Source organism: Geotrypetes seraphini, chromosome 7 (assembly GCF_902459505.1).
Source record: "Geotrypetes seraphini chromosome 7, aGeoSer1.1, whole genome shotgun sequence".
Taxonomy (NCBI): Eukaryota; Metazoa; Chordata; class Amphibia; order Gymnophiona; family Dermophiidae; genus Geotrypetes; species Geotrypetes seraphini.
In genome coordinates this window covers 105920066-105940145 of record NC_047090.1, presented here as the reverse complement: position 1 = coordinate 105940145, position 20080 = coordinate 105920066, and the positions used below count along the sequence as shown (strand labels likewise).

General features: G+C 41.6%; 1 protein-coding gene across 2 annotated transcripts in view; it reads left to right on the top strand.

The window, feature by feature from the left end:
• ACTN1 (actinin alpha 1) overlaps nt 1-20080 on the top strand; it is a 273263-nt gene that overhangs the window by 201398 nt on the left and 51785 nt on the right. For both annotated transcript variants that reach the window (XM_033950678.1, XM_033950679.1), the window contains exons 9-11: nt 9170-9262; nt 12277-12507; nt 19094-19241. In XM_033950678.1, coding sequence (XP_033806569.1) covers nt 9170-9262; nt 12277-12507; nt 19094-19241 — 472 coding nt within the window. The remainder of the gene's footprint in view (nt 1-9169; nt 9263-12276; nt 12508-19093; nt 19242-20080) is intronic.

The window sequence follows — 20080 nt, the reverse complement described above, 5'->3', positions numbered from 1 at the left end:
GTATGTAAAACATACATACTTTATATCTTATGAAAATTAATAGTGTGTCAGGGAGAGTGAGAGTGTGGCGCAGTGGTTGGATCTACAGCCTCAGCACCCTGGGGTTGTGGGTTCAAAACCCCGCGCTGCTCCTTGTGACCCTGGGCAAGTCACTTAATCCTTCATAGCCCCAGGTACGTTAGATAGATTGTGAGCCCACCGGGACAGATAGGGAAAATGCTTGAGTACCTGATTGTAAAAAACCGCTTAGATAACCTTGATAGGTGGTATATAAAATCATAATAAACTTGAAACTAGCATATGAAGAAATAAGCCCATGCTTGTTGAACAACTTACCGTATTTTTTTGCTCCATAAGACGCACTTTTTCTACCCCCAAAAAGGGTGTGGAATAAGAGTGTGTTTTATGGAGCGAATATAACCAACCCCTCCCCCCCCCCCATCGGTACCTTTAAGTCAAGGCCCATGGGCCCGCAGTTCCTTTTGTCCCTCCAACAGTACAGCGGAGCTCCGCCAATGTTAAAAGTAGCTGTGTCAAAATCGGAGCCCTGCCACTACCGTAGCATGTTCCCTCTGCCATGAACCCGTACGTCAGAGGAGGGGCGGGATCGCGACAGATCGAAGATGCTGCGGTAGCAGTAGGGCTGTTTAGAATCAGTAGAGAAGGCTGTGTAGGGCAGGTGGACATAAGTCTTCTGAGAGTCTGGTACGGACCTCGTTCTGCGGCGTAGTTGAGGTGGGAGGAGAAGGTGTAGTGATCCTGTTCGCCTCTGCCAACTTCAAAGGTTTCCTTCCAGTCTCCGCCAACTTCCTTGGGCCCTGGGGGAGGGAATGTGAATGAACATTGGTGGTTGCGACACAGCTATATGGGGCTCAGCCTCTGATTTCGATGCAGCTCCTTTTTACATTGCCGGAGCTACGCTGCTCCTGGAGATGGTTGTGCAGTTGATTGGTGCCATCAGGGCCTGCCTGAGTGTCATGATTGGATTGATGCTAACAACAGGGCCTGCCTTCTTCCTGGATGGTTGTTTTCAGCTGTTGGGCCCCTCTTTGGCCTCTGGCCCTCTCCTACCTCCTGTCTCAGACCACTGGGGGAGATGCCTGTCTTCAGCTGCTGAGATGGAGGAAGGGAAGGGAAAAAGAAAGAAGGAGACCTTGGCAAATGAGTTATCAGAAGACAACCAAAGCCTGGGACCACAACATAATTTGAATAATGACCAGACAACAAAAGGTAGAAAAATGATTTTATTTTCTGTTTTGTAATTACAATATGTCAGATTTGAAATTCCTGCCAGAGCTGGTGTTAGACAGGGAGGGGAGAGGGGACAGAGCCTGGTATGTAGGGGGCACAGGATGCAGTGCCTGGTATATATTAGTACAGAATTTGGTTCAGAATGGTTTTTTTTATTGTTTTCCTCTTCTAAATCTAGGGTGCGTCTTATGGAGCGAAAAATATGGTAATCATTCTAAAACAGGCTATAGTATTCTTTAGTTCGTTCACTATTAATGTTTAATTGGCACATTTTATTTGTACTGTGTATGTATAAAGAATCACGGGTGCTTTTTCTTTGAATTTTAGTATGAATATATAATTTGCTATCATTTATATGATTTTAATTTATTGTTTGTTTTGACAGCTTTTACCCCTGACACAGCCTTAGGAGAAACGTGGTCACATCAGGCCTTTGTTTAATAAATTGTTTGCTTCAATGTTTGTTGGTTTGCTGACTTGTTTGCTGTTTCATAAGCAAGCATGTGCAGCCAATGTTAGACACATACAAGAACTAACGATCTAGTTCTTCCATCAAAGGTTACGAAGAAGAGCCTTTTTTTTTCATCTGTTTCTTGAAGTAGAGAGGTTTTGTCAAATGCATTCCAGTGTGAGAGTATTTCCATATTTTCCATAGTCTGTTATTGAGAAAGACATGGGGGAAGCTACTGCTTGCCCTGTATTGGTAGAATGGAATGTTGCTACTCCTTGGGTTGTGGCCAGGTACTAGTGACCTGGATTGGCCACCGTGAGAACGGGCTACTGGGCTTGATGGACTATTGGTCTGACCCAGTAAGGCTATTCTTATGTTCTTATGTGTCATATCATTTGATTTCCTTTAGAGAAGGCATGGTTAGGGAGACTCCTTGGGAGGACTGTAGCAACTTTGGAGGTGCTATAAAGATATCTTGTTGTTCAAGTACTCTGGCTTATTTCCTTTAAAGATCTTGAAGATCAAGTTTCAAGTTTATTTAATTCTTGATATACCACCCGTTACATCGCATCTGGGCGGTTTACATACAATCAAATAAGCTAGATAGTAGAAGGAGAAAAAGAGACAGAGATATGAGAGAAGGAGGAAGCACATTAATTGATAGGACAGACAGAGATCAGAGACTTTTAAATTTAGCCCTATGTTGTACTAGTAGCCAGTGATGGTGTTGTAAAAATTGTATGGTGTGATCATGTTGCTTACAATCTTCTATCAATCGTTCCTCAGCATCCTAAATCAGCTGGAGCTGGTAGAAATCCTTTATAATGATGTCAATGAAGAGTACATGACATTAATCGTGCCATGGATGTTATGGCATGAGCCACTATGACAAGATTTGTCGCCTTCATTGTATGATGAGGGACAGCATAGTTGTCACAGATGATATAAGCAGCTCTTGAAGGTTGCTTGGATGTAGGGGATCAGCATAAATGTTGACTCCAACTGTACCCCAAGATTCCTGGCTTCTGATATAAGAGGAAGTTCATAGCTCCCAAAAAAGATTTTGATGTCTGGTATGTGATTGTTTGAGTTAGGGACCTACAAGAACTCTGTTTTAATTACAGTAAGTTCACACAATCGCCCATTCTTTGCTGTAATTCAAATGGTCAATTTATTCAGGGTTTTAGATAAGTCTGGTTCAGTGAGTGTGAGAAACTGCATGTCATTTGCATAGATCAGCTCTGCTAATGGCTTAAGATAATTAAACAAAATATTCAACAGTATGGCTCCTTGAGGTACCCCACAGGTCTGTGCTCAAGGTAATGTGATCCCCTGTCAGTGTCTATAAAGACTGCCTAACAGGAATATGAAGACACATTCCATTTCATTACTGGGTCTGAATCTAGATTAACATGGATCTTCTAGTCAGTCATTGAGCTGAATGCAGAATATTTGTTCTCATATAAGTTTTTCTAGATATAAGGTGTTAGATATTAGTGCTGCCCGATTTCACGATTCGAATCGATTCACTGATTCATTTCAGGTGAATCGATTTGAATCAATTTACCCTGCCAAAAAATCAACCTCCCGATTCATTGACTGACCCTCCCCACTTGCCCTTTAAAGCAGGAGCGGCAGCGCTGCCTTTTGCTGGCCTGCTGCTCCTGCTTTAGAGGGCGAGTGGGGAGGGTCAGTCGGGAAGTGGCTTACCCGCTGCTGTGCTCTCCGTCTTCCCCCTGGCCTCCCGAATCAATCTCTCTAACTTCAGCAGCCTGCAATAAGATCGCTGGCGCTAGCAATCTTTGCAAGCTGCTGAACGGCTTTGGAGCGTCTTCTCTGCCGCAGTCCCGCGACATCACTTTTGAGCTCGTCCAAGTTAAGTTTTTCTGTTCATAAAGCTCATCACTGCCCTTTATAATGCTGTTGGCAGTTGCTCATCAGAAAAGGAAGAATTTACAGTTTGACCCCTTTTAGGAGATCCCTACACGCTTACTGCACTATCTTTGATGAGCAAAGATTGAGAGAACAAGTGGTTGGTTGAAGGTCTCTTAGTGTTTTTTGTTAAGGCCCTCCTCTGTTTTTGAGATAAAAGAATCCCAAATGTTTGTGTAAGTAGATGGCAAAGATTTTGTTCTCCTAATTAACCAGTAGGATACTACTGGGTAGGACTGGCTGGAGGTCCCGGTGAAGACTTTTAATTTTGTTGGTAAAGTATGCAGTTCATTTTTGACTCTGCAAGTCAGTTCTGTTGTCGGGGTTGCAACAGGCCATTTATTGAATAAATGGCACTGAATAGGTGCTTCATTGAATCTATAGCCTGCTCAGTGCATTGAGGAGATTGTTTTTAGCTCCTGATAAGGCTTGGCAGTGCTTTGTCGCATGTTTATTACAATTGAGCTTGCCCTCTTCCAAGTAAGACTTTGCCTTTTCTGTCCTTAGTATTTAAAGATTTGAGAGAACCAAGATAAACATTTGTGAACAGGACTTTTTTAGTGGTGCAGTTTTCACTAGGGCCTTATCTAAGGCCAAATATCAACCTTCGCTGACACTATAGTTATCTTTTCATCCACATGGGGATAGTCCAAAACATCAAAGAAATTTTCAGCAGTAAGATGTTTTGGGTCTCTGATCTCCTTCCAGACTCTGAAAGAAGCCATCTGCTTTAGGTGGTCAATTAGAGAAAATTTATTTAGAAAATGGTCAATCCATGATGAAGATATTGTCTCAACACCACTATCCTGGTGTTCTGGAATGTGAACTCTTAAACATGGTATCCTGCAATATATGACCTTATTCATGGATTGGAGAATTGATCGCCTTTGCGATTCCTTGAACTATCATCATTTCTAGGAAGATATATGGTGATTTCTAGTATTTTGATATGTAAAGTGTTGAATGATCACCAACTTTAGTCTCACCTCTGAGATCAGATGCCCTCTCCCCAGTCAAATAGCACCCCCTTCCTCTCACCACCAGATCCAAGAGCACCTCTCTCGCTCTCCCACATCCCCCTGCCCCCCCCCCACCCCCAGTCCAGCAGCACCTTGCCCTCCCACCTCCCAGGTCCAGCAGCACCTCTCCCCTCCCCTCAATCCAGCAGCAACTCACCCTCCTACCTTCCTCTGCCCCAGGTCAGCAGCATTTTGCCCTCCCACCTCCCCATGACCCCAGGCCAGCAGCATCTCATCCTCCCCCTGCCCCCAGGCCATCAATACCTCACCCTCCCACCTCCCCCACCACCCAGGTCCAGCAACACCTCGCCTTCTCACCTCCACTGCCCCCAGACCAGTAGCTCTTCTCCCTCATGCTATCCAGGTCCAGCAGCACCTCTCCCACCCAACACCCAGGTCCAACAACAGCAACATCTCTCCCTTCCTCCCACCTCCCCCATCTCTGCAACGAGTAGCAGTATTGCCAGCACCTCTCCCTCCCCCTCAAAGAGTTCTAGCAACTCTTTCCCCCACCCAGATGAACAGCAGCACCTACCCTCCCTCCCATGAGCAACAGCTTGTAACTTGCCTGTACAGCTGCTAGCGATTTGGGGCTTTTGCTAGGCCGGGCCCACCTCAGAGGAGAAAGGAAGTTACATCATTGGAGGTGGGCCCGGCCTATAGCAAAGGCCCTGAAGCTGATGGAGGAAATCACTGCACAATTGCTGGCAGCTGTGCAGAGAAATGACAAGCTTTCAATCGGATGTTGAGTTGTATTGTGACAAACGACATGAGCTGGAATAGTGTCAATATTCAGGCTAGGTCAGAGAATCTTGGCTGTATCTGCATTTAAGTTGAAAACAGAAGAATTTAGTCCAGAAACTAATTTTTGTTATGCAGTTATTATACCGGTACTTGAGAAATGTAAGATCTCGAACATTACTAGCTGGAATAAGTATAAAGATATCATCTGCACAGGAATAAATTATTTCATCTGTTTTCAAGTGAATAGCCCAAAGTGTGCTCATATAGATGTTATAAAGTAGTGGAGATACTGGAGAACCCTGTGGCACAACACAGAGGTTTCCAAGAAAAGGAAAATTTTCTTTGAACACCAAATAAAGTCTATATTTTTCAGAAAAAGACTCAAGCCAATTAAACACTGTTGCATTGAAACCAAGCTCAGATAATTTACCAAACCCCTCCCCTCCCTTTTACAAAACCGTAGTACAGTTTTTAGCGCTAGCCACAGTGGTATCCGTTCCGACGCTCGTAGAATTCCTATAAGCGTCAGAGCTATTACCACCAAAGCCCTAAAAACTGCGCTACAGTTTTCTAAAAGGGGGTGTTAGTGAGCAATATATTATGACTGACCATATCAAAAGCAGGCAACATGTCAAACTGAAACACTATAATCTCTTTACCCTTAGACAACATATACCAAACTTCATTTTGCTTAATGTACTCTACATTGACATGATTATAAAGGATTTCTACCAGCTCCAACTAATTTAGGATGCTGAAGCACGACTGATAGAAGATTGTAAGCAGCAGGATATTGAGGGAGGAGCCTAAAGCCCTGATTGGTCAAGCCAATCAGGGCCTTAGGCTCCTCCCTCAGTATCTTGGATATAGCAGAAGGTGCCTAAGGCCACTTCCCAGATAACCAGCAGAAATTGACTGAGGAGTTTCCACTGTGCTGGCTTGGACGATTTTGGACACTGCTGTACCCTCGGATGAGGGGCAGAGACAACCTAACTAGCTTTTCGTGTTGTTTATTTAATTATTTCACTTTTAGCACACTAGTTTGTGCACTAGTTAATTCACATTTAAGTTTCACTTGGATCAGCCCGGGGATGTTTCACAGCTAATACCCTTCTGGGTGTATGACTGTGACAGATGGTGCATTAGGGGCTAGTTCCCCACTGAGGGCTTCCCATTCACTTACAAAAATATTTTAGATTGCCTCGTTGAGCTATCTCTTCCCCTCACCCCCTTTCTTGGGTCAATGCCAGGGGAGACTTGTTCTTTCGATAATTTTTCAGTACTCCTCTTACTGGTTTTCTTTGTTGATAAACAAATGTATGGCATTTTACACTACTTTTCACTGAGATTGTGTGCATCACATTAAAAAATTTTAATATGATTGTTTTGCTGATCTAGTAACTTAGCAGAAGGTGGTAGTTAAGGATCCTTTGTCCCACAAAGTCAGCCTAGTTTCCCTTACGCTTTTACCACAACCTCTGGCAATGCGTTCCAGAGCTTAACTATTCTCTGAGTGAAAAAATATTTTCTCCTATTGGTTTTAAAAGTTTTTCCCTGCAACTTCATCGAGTGTCCCCTAGTCTTTGTAATTTTCAATGGAGTAGAAAATCGATCCACTTGTACCCGTTCTACTCCACTCAGGAAAACTATAAAACCCTGAGTGGAGTAGAACGGGTACAAGTGGATCAATTTTTTACTCTGTCAAAAATTACAAAGACTAGAGGAACACTCAATGAAGTTACAGGGAAATACTTTTAAAACCAATAGGAGAAAATATTTTTTCACTCAGAGCAAGGGGAGGCAAGGCAATTCTGGTCCTTGAGAGCCGGAGCCAGGTCAGGTTTTCAGAATATCCACAATAAATATGCATGAGATAGATTTGCATCTCAAGGATGCAGTGCATGCAGATCCATCTCATACATATTCATTGTGGATATCCTGAAAACCTGCCTTGGCTCCAGCTCTTGAGGACTGGAATTGCCTACCCCTGACTCAGAGAATAGTTAAGCTCTGGAACAGGTTGCCAGAGGTTGTAGTAAAAGTAAATAGTGTAGCTGGTGTTAAGAAAGGTTTGGACAAATTCCTGGAGGAAAAGTCCATAGGCTGTTATTAAGACATGGGGGAAGCCTCTGCTTACCCTGGATAAGTAAACCTTGAAAAAAGTCACTCTGTAAGGTCAAAATGAATTAACCAAAATTTAATATATTTGAACTCCTAATCGAACTCTGCTCAGAGACATGAAGGCAGAAAACTCCGCCTCACCACCCAATCATCATAGTGTTCATTACAAATTTGAATTGTTACTGATAGTAGTTCATTATACTCTCACAAACTACTAAAGGAATAGAGTAACGTCTCTTATTGATGACTTGAAGATGTATTGAAATAAATGAGACTTAACTTAGGAAATTTACTGGTTCCGACGTGCCACGTTTCGGTACTGCTTCAGGGAACCGATTCAACTTCAAACTGGGGGTGAAGTCTCAATAGCTATGGACGAAGTAACGTATTCTCCAATAATCTGTTTCTTCTTACCTTTAGTAGTTTGTGAGAGTATAATGAACTACTATCAGTAACAATTCAAATTCGTAATGAATACTTCGATGATTGGGTGGTGAGGCGGAGTTTTCTGCCTTCATGTCTCTGAGCAGAGTTCGATTAGGAGTTCAAATATATTAAATTTTGGTTCATTCATTTTGACCTTACAGAGTGACTTCTTTCAAGGGAACTTGATGTAGCTATACCATACGTTTGTATTATCTCCTTTCTGGCCTTCTATCTTGCTAGTATGATGAGCTTTCTCAGTCCAACACCTAGGCCCCCAACATTTGCTGCTATCATTGTCATCTGTCCCAGACTTGCCTATGTTTTTTCATGGTTTTGGTTGCTACTGTTCTGTTGGTAAGTTGTCCCAAGCATTTACCAATCTCAGTAAAACAATCTCTCCTATGAATTTCCCCAATCTCCAGTTTTGTATCATGATCCTTTGTTCTGGAAAACTGCTTTTCTATGGAAAATCACACTTTCGATTTACATAGCAACATAGTAGATGACGGCAGATAAAGACCCAAATGATCCATCTAGCCTGCCCAACCTGATTCAATTTAAAAAAAAATAAAAAATTTCTTCTTAGCTATTTCTGGGCAACAATCCAAGGCTCTGCCCAGTACTGTGCTTAGGTTCCAACTACTGAAGTCTCCGTCAAAGCTCAGTCCAGCATCTACACCATCCCAGCCATTGACGCCCTGTCCAGCCCATCCTTAACCAAATGGCCATATACAGACACAGACCGTGCAAGTCTGCCCAGTACTGGCCTTGGTTCTTCAATATTTACTATTATGTTTCTGATTCTAGATCCTTTGTGTTCATCCCACGCTTTTTTTTCAACTCTTTAGCCATTTTTCTCTCCATAAATATCTTATCCACCTTGCCTTGCTCTCTTCCAAAGAAGGCATTGTGAATTCCTTTACCATCTCTATTGAGGGCTTACATTGCAGGACTTGTCCTGTTCTGCAAGCATTTTAGCAAATTGCTTCCATCTTGAAGAAAGCTACGTGAACCACCCAAAAATCATAGAAAAAGTGGTAAATTATATTCTAGTGAGGGAAATCAGATGGGAGGTTGGGAAAATCAGGGACAGTTCCCCTTCCACGCACCTCAGATTTCTTTTCCCCGCGAGGTATGTAACATGAAACAAAAAGATTCCTGGTTCTTTTGATGTTTATTGGCTGTTTTCTTTCTCTTTCCATCTCCCTTTCTTTTCCCTTTGTAGGCGGAGACGGCAGCTAATCGAATCTGCAAGGTACTAGCTGTAAACCAGGAGAATGAGCAACTCATGGAAGACTATGAGAAACTGGCTAGTGATGTAAGTGTCTCAACATTATGTACAACATAATCACTTTTGAAACTGGAAGCCGAGTCCTTAAAGTGGCAGTACAGGAAAAAACATTGTAGAGAATTTAGTTGACAGCTAGATCCTATCCTGCAAGAAGCACCCAATGATACAAACTCTCCTTTCCCTCAGTCAAGGGGATGAAACCAACTAGGAATCACAGTCAATCCTTTATTTTCAAATTAACAGAATTATGGAATGGAATTACCCATATCCTAAGGGTTTCTAGTTCCTTTCAATATTTTCGTAAAGCTTTAAAAACAATTTTGTTTTCTAACCACCTTAGAAATCTTTCCTAGCTTTGCCTTCTCTCACTCATTGGTTCTTTTTTCTTCCCTTCATTTTGATTTTTTTTTTAAATACTATTAACCGAATTGAGCTCCTTCTTTGGAGATGGTCTGGTATACAAAGCTAAGGGCTCCTTTTACGAAGCCACATTAACGGCCTTAGCACGCACTCACCCCTATGCTAGCCATAAAACTACCGCCTGCTCAAGAGGAGGTGGTAGTGGCTAGTGCGGCCAGCAGTTTAGCGCGTTATTACGCGCGTTAAACCGCTAATGCGGTTTCATAAAAAGAGCCCTAAGTTTTAGTTTAGTTTAGAATCCCCCCTTGTTAATTCATATATGTATTTAATTTAGTTACTGTTTGTTTAGCAATAAATTGATTCCAGACAAATTACAATGCAAGTTGAAAGAATAAAATACAGAATTCAGTGCAATTTTCCAAATCAAATACAAAAGCACAGTCACTTGGAGTTGTGGATCTGGAAAAGACACAGATGCTGGCAGGTTGTTGTGGTGGAACTTTACACTCGCATCTTCCGTCTGGTCTTTCACTTACAAGATCTTATAAGTTAAGTACTGGGTTTTTTTATATTAGATGGCAGGAGGCAGAAAGTGCTATGATGTGAGTAATTATGCCACTCACAACATAACACTTTCACCAAATGTGGTGCAATAAACTGAAACTTCACTGGAATCTAACAATCACAAAGCAATCCCAAAAAAGCCTCGGAAAATGCAGCACAAGCCGGCCTCCGCAGCGGCTCAAGACCTGCCCCAATAAAACCTCATGGACGTTAAAAAAAAACCTCCTTTTTGCCAAATTCAGAATGACTCTATGCAGTGCAAAGAATGATAAACAAGATAATACAAAACTACTTATCTTGTGCAGAGGACTGGCACACCAATGATGGCTAGCGTTTCACAATTCCATGCTGCCTTGTGAAATAATAATAATAAACAATTTATTTTCTTGTATACCGCCCTGCCAACAGTTCTAGGCAGTTCACAACAGAAAAAACTAAAACATTTCAACGAAAGATACAATTTCATAAACGCATTGCTTTATACATCAATCAGATACAACATTGGTTAAAATACAATTTCAATATTGCTATCAATTAAAACATAGGTTAAAAAAGATTTTATTTTAGTTTTAAAAGCCTCATTGTAAATATAAAAATCAGCATTCTTGTTTATCAAATAAGTAAGTTTTTAATAATTTCCTAAATGTAAAGTAAGAAAAGGTTTGAACAATCGACGGATTTAACCAGGAGTTCATCTTCTAACCGCCAATCGATCCTCTTCGGGGAGCTCAAACAAATGTCTCTCCCTGCACCACTGCCAATATGGTGTTAATCTTTTAACTGAGCATAATCTATATATTTTGTATAATGAGTTGAGGGTTTAAATAAATGATCTTCCTATGTGAATATTTATTTATATGAAGATCTATATATTTTCAGTTGATTTTCTCCCAAAACACATTTTTTCCTTGATACCAGCAGTTATGCCAGATGGTCATCCTGCTTAGATAAAGTTTGGTTTTATGAATGTCTGCCCCTTGCCATGCACTAGAGCAGATTGAGATACCGGGCTCCTTTTACTAAGGTGCGCTAGCGTTTTTAGCGCATGCAGGAAATTACCGCGCGCTACGCTTCTAGAACTAACGCCAGCTCAATGCTGGCATTAAGGTCTAGCACGCGCGGCAAAGTAGCATGCGCTATTCCGCGTGTTAAAGCCCTAACGTGGCTTAGTGAAAGGAGCCCACAGTCTGTTCATTACATAATACGCCACTAAAGTCAAGTAACAAACAAAACATGAACTTAAACAGAAGCAGCTAATAACACTTTTGGCTTTAGAACTGCTTGATCTTTTGGTATGATTAGCTGTGTATCAAGTAAATAAACCAAATGCATAAGATTTCTCCTGAAGAAGCCAGGTGTGTTTCTTTTAAAAATGGCAGGTGGGGGTGGGGTATCATTTCTTCCTTCAAATCCATGAGCTCCATGAGCAAAAGGTTCTGCACTTTTGGGGCTATATAACTGAAAGCTCTATTTCTTATCGATGGCAGCCAGTGAAAGCAATGCCAAAAGCCCCTGTTGGGGTGGAACAAAGTGATGTGTTCCTCAACAGGGTAGAAGACATGTATTTTACGGTATTACTTCTGCGGGGAAGGAGAGGGGTTGGTTGGGGCGGAGGGGGGTGTCACTGTGGCAGGAGGGAGTGGGCTTTTCAGGGTCAGGTTTTCCCCAATTCTGGCAGAATTGGAGAATGAGCATTTGCACGGAAAACCACACAATGAGCCAATTTGTGCATCAGGTCAGAAAATATGATCAGTCGCTAAACCAGTCAAATTGGTTTATCGATGATCGTTAGATGATCAGAGACTTTAGTGCAGCCAGCCCTCAGTGTTAATAGTTAGCTTGGGGTAATTCCCATAGTTAAACAGTCAATGCAGATTAATAAAAGGACCTTTAGTTTACTAGAAAGCATTTTGGGGTTGAAAAATATATCACTGATGCTTACAAATTCTTTGATATTGTATTTTTAAATTTACATTCATGTATTTGTGGGCCTGGCACTTTCCACTACAACCCCCCAACTAGCCTAACCAGTAAGATAAATCAATTGAGCCATCAGGCTACCTTTATCCATTCGTTCTGAAGTATCCTGCTTTTCCTGCTGTTTGTTTTTCATGTAGCTGCTGGAGTGGATTCGCCGTACCATCCCCTGGCTGGAGAACAGAGCCCCCGAGAACACTATGCAAGCAATGCAGCAGAAGCTGGAGGACTTCCGGGATTACCGGCGGCTGCATAAACCTCCCAAGGTCCAGGAGAAATGCCAACTGGAAATCAACTTTAACACGCTACAGACCAAGCTTCGACTCAGTAACAGGCCAGCTTTTATGCCCTCAGAGGGCAAAATGGTCTCGGTGAGCATCCATACCCTTTTTAATTTACTTGCCTCTACACAAGGAGAAATGATTTAACAACATACATTACGGTCCATTACTGCTTGGGACCGAGGCTAGTACTGCAGTTGGCACCACATGCTACAGCAATAGCTGCTTCAGGTGATTCTTTCAGGAGATATCATATTCAAGTAGAGTGAAATACACCCTGGCATTTCTGATTGCTTAAAAAGGTGGAAAATGCAGATTTCCCACAGTACGTTGGCATTGGTGTTTTAATGTTTACTGAAATATAGGTCAAAGCAGTTTACATACTAAACCTGAAAAGGAATGCCAATTAATCATAGAAAAGCAAAGAAATCTTATTCTACCATTTATAGAGCAACATTTAATAAACAGCACCAGGTTCAGTAAGGCAGACCAATCGCACATCACTACCTGGCAGTGAGCACCCAAAGGCCACCTGGAAAAAATACATATTTAGGAACAATTTAAAATTTTACATCTTAAATATACGAAGGAAAATTATTCCAGACATATATACCCACTGTACCTAAATATAACGCAGTTTGGTTTATTTACCTAATTGAGCTACAATTCAAAAAGTTGTGAGCCAAATCAGCTTATTGTATTGTATTGTTCAGCAGCAGGAGGGAGTGGGCATCCCTTCTGCTGATTTTTTGGTAACTGGGTCACCGGGGGGGGGGGATGGGTCATCAGGGGGGTGCTGGTACAGCACAGCATTTTATTTTATGGGCACATCTGTGCCAATAGAAAAAAAAAATTGAAAGAACAGGCAGACCTATTGTCAACATAGTTACTGTCGGCTTTTCCGGGTTGGTCCTACCGACCTGATTCTGGCATGCAAGTTTAAGGCATCGATCGGATGCCTGGTTTTAATATTAATGTCCTCATTTGCATGCCAGAATCAGAGAATGTAGGACCGCACAGAAAACCACACTGTGAGCCATTTTGGGCATCGGGTCGGCAAATACAATCAGTCGCTAAACCAGTCAAACCGGTTTAGCGATGATCATTAGACAATTGGACACTTTAGTGCATCTAGCCCTGAGTCTTTTGGAAATATCTTCAATTTAATGGATGTCATATATCACTGTATAATAGCTTTCCTTTAAATAGGCTGAGATTGTGCCCTTCCTTGTCTCCATAAAAATATTGTCACTGATCACCATTCCTAAATCTTTTCCAACTATGTTAAACTTTACTACCTAACTTCTGACCAGATCACTATAAACATTATGATCACACCTTTTGATTTCCTCAATCTGACCCTTAACTCATTTAGAATCTGGGCATCTTCCATCATTTATCCCACTCCTTCTCAAGTAATGATGGCCCTCCAATAAGGACAGAAAGTCTCTCAATCTTAGTTCATCTTTTATTTACAGATTCCAAAACCTCAGATGTTTCTCCAACTGTAGAAAAAAAATTTAGTCAAAGCTATTAGCCCTGTTTATTCCACCTTTAATATGTGCCAAATTATTTTCCTAGAGGAAGTTGATATTATATCTTAATAGGACCAAAACAGATCTTTATGTCCCCTTTTATCTTTTTTTCTCCTTGTATTCATCTAGACCTTTAATAGATGCAGGGTAAACAGATTTGGAAATATTAAGATTTCAAATCCCTTTCCTAGACAATCATAATACCGCCTTAATGGGCACACCCCTGCTAACTCCTGCTTCAGTAGGACATCAGCATACACCACCCACCTTCCACTCTAATATGTGTTTCAGTTGGACTGCTAAATAGTAATTCCCACCGTACTCCCCCACCCCCAACGATAGTGGTTTTCTATCCCAAACAAATTTGTTGACTTCCCACTGCACCTTCCTCAAAGCTTCCCCCAGGCTCTCAAACTAAACTAAACCTTAAGTTTATATACCGCATCCTCTCCACGGAAGTGGAGCTCGGCACGGTTTACAAGAACTTAAAATATAAGAAGAGAAAGGAAAAGGTTTACATGAGCTTATATATAGAATGGAAGAGTAAGCATCTAGTAGAAAGATGGCAGTTTTTTGTTATTAGATAATTTTGACCACTGTCATCTTGAAGATTGAAGGGTAGTTCTCTTTCATGGTTTGGAGAGAGGTCACTTATAATGCTTTACTGCCAGTTAGTTTAAGGAATTTCTTGCTTGAAAGGAAAGCTTCCCTCAAGTCTTCACCATTTCTTCCTCTTGTTCAATGCCACCATTTTATTGTGCTTAAACTTAAATCCAGACATCCTTCACATATATGTGACTCTTCCATCAATACAAGCAGGAACGGTGTAGGGTTTATGATCCTCAGCCTGCCATTGTCTGTGACTAGCATAATTTTATGTTCTATTGGCCACCTTTTTACTTAACAGCCCCATCATCACAGCAAAGAGAAATGGGATAACACCCTGTTTTCTCTTTTGCTCTTTTTTTTGATTGTGCTCCCATTATAAATCTTCCCTGAAAAACCACCTTGGCACATCCCATACAATGTTGCTCTCTAGTCCCACCATTGTCATTAAGGGCTAGATTCACTAACCTGCCCAATCGTGACCAATCCGTGTCCGATCCGTGCAGGGCCGAACAATTCAGGAACCAAGAACATTCAAATGGGGGCGATCAGAGGCATGTCCCCACCCGCCGACCTGGATCGCTAGGTAGCGATCCCAATGCATGCGCAGACCATCTACTTTGCCTGTAGATGGTCTGCGCATGTGTTTGCTGCCTGGTTTTTTTGTTTGTTTGTTTACCTTTTTTACTGTCCCCGACTATCCTGCTCTCTGCCACCCTTCCCCGCAGTGCGAGCCTGTGGTTTTAACCTGCGGGTTAAAAGTGGGTTAAAATCAGAGGCTCGTGCTGCAGGAAAGGGCGGTAGAGAGCAGGAGAGTCAGGGAAGGCAGAGAACGGGAGAGCCAGAGAGAGAGTCGGGGAAGGCAGAGAGCAGGTCGTGGCAGAGAGCAGGAGAGCCGGGGAGCCAGAGAGAGCGAGAGAGAGAAAGAGTCGGGGCAGGCAGTACTCCGAGACAGAATTAAAAAAAAATAGCACCTTTCTATGCATGAGCAGGGCAGAGAGCAGAGAAGCCTGATTGGGGCAGAGAACAGGGTGGCCAGAGCAGGAGAGCAACTGACCCTCACTTGTTCTTGATCGGCCAGCCAGTTGGTGTGTCAGGAAAAAAGTGTCATGAATTGCATCCTTCCTGCTTTGCATGCCGATTCCCCTCATTTGCATGCACAGATCAAGAATGGGTCGGAGGGAAATCGGGTCGCAAAGGGCTCACAAACCAATTGGTACATGATTGATTTGCTTAGTGAATCTAGCCCTAAGTTCCAAGTATTGCCAGATCACTGTACCTACAACTGAAGGGTCCAGGAGAATACAAAGAAACAAACTATTCAGCCTTCATTCTCTCCCCCTGCCTAATTCCTAAGGAACTTATTTATACTGGAGCATGATCTGAGAGCAGAATGTGCTTTACTTTTGAGTCGGCCACATTTGATAACATAACATAACACAAAACATAATCTTATATGCCACTAATACCTTGTTGTTCTAAGTGGTTACCTCCAGGATAATTGTACACAATCAAAGAATCAAAAATTTCAAAACATTACATATTAAAATTTGGTTATCCAGAAAATATGTATTATTTTTCCTCAAATCTAAATAAGAGTGTTAACTTTGAAATATTCCCAAAATATCTTGCCAAAGTTTGGCAAACTGAAACACCTGAAAGCATTGTGTCGCAAACTTTTTTTGAGTCGGGGCTCATTAAACCTAGTGTCCCCGGCTCGAGACACCCTCAAGTGCGTTGGCGTTGGTGTCATGACATCATATGCATGCACAAAGCAGTGCGCCAATGTCGGTGCATGCTTAAAGACCCTTCAAATGGGCCTTGCGTTGAGAGAAGGACCTGCACTGGAGAGAAGAGCTGGCAGAGAGAAGGGCCAGCAGAGGGAGATTGCATACAGGACGTGCCTCTCTTTGCGAGAAGCATGTCCTATAGACAGTCAGCCAGGCACCTCTCCTTTTCTCCAGTGTACCGCGGCACAGCTGAAATCTCAGGAGGCACATTGGCATGCCGTGGCACACAATTTGCGATACACTGCCTAAAAGAGTTCCAATAATTGTAATCTCCCTTTGCCCTTTGGAGAAGGGAAACGTATTAAGTTAAAATTATGTAACATTATATAATCTTATCTATCCGGGTATAAAGGTTATGTCGGCATGAGAAAAAGCAGTCTTCCATGCAGGGGATGCTGTACTCTCCAGATAATCTTATTAGGTTAACTAGGTCTAGCAACTAATGTAACTGAATGTCTCCTGGCTCCCCCTTGATTTTCAGGTTTATAGCAAGGTTGAAATTTCCTAAAATAACTAGTTCCCCTCCCCCTGTTTACCAGATCGTCTGAAAAAGAAAATATTCCAATTCTCTTTAGAAATGTAGATATTCAACATTGTCTAGGCTTTCCCTTACAGTTTCTCTACACATAATCCAGCTTTCCTCATTGAGTTTCACAAGCATACACCATCCCTCTATAGCTGTACTTGGATGGGACATTTTTTAAAATCAAGGTTGACACTCCTGTTTGACCTTGAACTGCTCACTTAGCACCGTATTGGGGTGTACAGTCTCTTTCAATCATTTTTCATCCATTCTTCTTAGATGCGCTGTTTGTGACATCACTACATTCCAATTCAACCTCTCAATATCTCTGAACACTGTTTCACTGTCTCCACTCATTCAGATATATGGTATTCACAGTGATTTTTCCCTCCCTCTTACTCCCCCTCAATCATTGCCCACTTCTTTCTTAACAGATGGTCATCTCCTTCTACGGACCCTCCCATGTGTGAACTAATTGGCAGTTCTGCAACAGAAGCTACCACTGCTACATATTTTTCTAGCAGCAGTAGATGGATGCAGCGCTATACACAAAGATGCAAGACAGTCCCTGCTCTACAGAGTTTGCAATCTAGTCAAAGTAGACAAATGTGACAAATAAGGGATTAGGGAGTTAAATTTATTATGGGAATGATTAAAAACACAGCTTCAGAAGTCTTGTCCTCCTCTTAACTGTTCAGGACTCTAGATTCTTCAGCTAGAATTCAGGATTCCTGTCCATGTGTCACAGGTCAGGCTCCTCCACTTTTCCCACTCAACAACAATTTGAATATTTCTTCCCTCCCTTCCCTCCTGGATATGCTGTCAATGGGTCCAAGGGATTTGGTTCTTTTTCCCTTGGTCCTTCCTTTCCTTCCTTCCCTTTTGACAAGTTTTTCACTCCTGCCACTGCTTGGGCTTCCCAGACCTCTGTCGCCATTTTTGCTTATGTAGTCTGGCCATTTATGCTGAAAAGAATTCCAAATGGAAACAGTCATTTGTAATTTGTCCTTCTTCAAAATGTCAGTTCTTTCATTGCTTTGTGTTTTTGTAGGATGACTGGGGACATACCTTTATAAATCTCAGTTGAATTACCTTCCAATTGCCTGGCATTTTTCAATATGTTGGATGGAAGACATAACACATGGGCCCTACTTGCACCTTGTTGCATGTCAGTCCTTGACTCCTGTGTGCTCTGTTCACCTTAATCAGGTTCTCCTCATCTCCTGGGCCAGCATTTATTTAGATTCACTTCACCATGCATACATAATCAATATAGGCCTCTGATTCAGGTACTCCCCTTTTTCTGATGTTGCTATACTATGACTTGTTTTCTAGGTCTTTGTTTTGTCTCTCATGTCACATGGTGTGATTTAGAGGTAATTCTTTTAACAGATCTTTTTCTGGTCTCTCTTTCCCTCCACCTCCTCCAACTGCATTCCAAATTCTGCCATTTCCATGGGTTTGATCACAAGTACCTTTTATATCCTTTCTCGCTAAGGCAATGCCCTTGCCGATCTCTGTCAGCCACTTCTATGTCTCTTTTTTTTTGTAATTCTCCCTTTGCCTACACTCTGTCTTTCTCGCTCTGAATCAGAGTAAGTCTCTGATGCCCTGTTGTATACTCCACTACCATGCTATTTATGGGACTGTCTTTGTAGCGTGGCCACAGCACAGTGGCAGGGGACTTCATATGTTCCATGCAATGGACACAGTGCATGCCAATTAATTTAATGCATATTCATTGTGGGTATCCTGAAAACCTGACTAACTTAGTGGTTCTCAACTCAGTCCTCAGGACATACACGGCCAGGGTTATCAGGATATCTGCAATGAATATGCAAGAAAGATTTGCATACATTCTCGCTTACATATTCCTGATGGATATACTGAAAACCAGAGTGGCTGGGTTTTTTCTAAGGACTGGGTGGTGATTCAGTGCCCTTTACGAAGGTTATGCCAAAACGAGGAGTCCTCAGCCAATGCTTGAACCTGTATCACTCAGATAAGACATCCTGGGGAGGAGATAAAAAATAAAATTAGCTCCCCAAATTTTTCCTTCTATTTATTCTTATGTTCTATAGCTCCACTCTCTATAGGTCACTTTTCAAACATGTCTCATATAGCTGCTTGTGTGTATTCTCTTATTTTCTTATGGAATAGCTGAAACATGACCTCTAGGCTGTCCTTCTCCACTTAACGTTCTTCTGGTTGTCTTGGCATAGGACATAAACAATGCTTGGGGTGGCTTAGAACAGGCTGAAAAGGGCTACGAGGAGTGGCTGCTGAATGAAATTCGAAGATTAGAGAGACTGGACCACTTGGCTGATAAGTTTCGGCAGAAGGCTTGTATCCACGAGGCCTGGACTGATGGTAATTCTGAATCTAGCTTTTCTATTAAAATATTTACAACCTTTGAGAAGTTTATTTATTTATTTTAAAATTTTCTATTCCATTTATCAACTAGGCGGATTACAAATTCACATACTGTACATAATTTAAATGGCATACATAAAATGTACAAATTCTACATCTATGCACAATCTAAAATAAGATCAATAACATCAAGGCCTCAATTCAAAATTTGGTCTTTGTGAAAGAACTACTGACATCTCCTTATTTATAAAAAGCTTTAACAAATAGATGGGTTTTCAGCAATTTTTTAAAGGTTTGAAATCGGAACATAATCTCAAGAACCTTTCATTGCATTCTACCGAGATCGCTGCCATCCAGGTCTTTTTATAGTGCACATCATGAGTTTGTTCAAGTGACAATCTCATTGCCATTTGTGAGCGTAATTGGCATTTTGGCATGTATTTTCTCAACGCTTGAATCAGATACTGTTGGCTGTTGAATTGCATGTTATGGTAGTCAGTTCTCAGAGGATGTAGGCCCCAGTTTTCTTTTCAAGTTACACCATCATCCATATAATGTTACTTGACCTTGTGTGTGTGTGTATTAATATTCTTTTTTCTTCTAAGTAATTGTAGATGTAAACAACAGTCTTCATTGTTGTTTTGCCTTGAATTCAAAATATTCATTTTTGGTTGTAATGGGGGAGGGAAGATGTGGGTAACGAGATTTGTATGTTGACTAGCAGGTAATGTACTTTTTATTTTTTTGGGAAGAAAAGACAAGATCAGCTAAGGTTAATGATACTGATTTGATGAATGTGGAATTCTGAGTCATAATTCTATAGATGAGTGCCTATG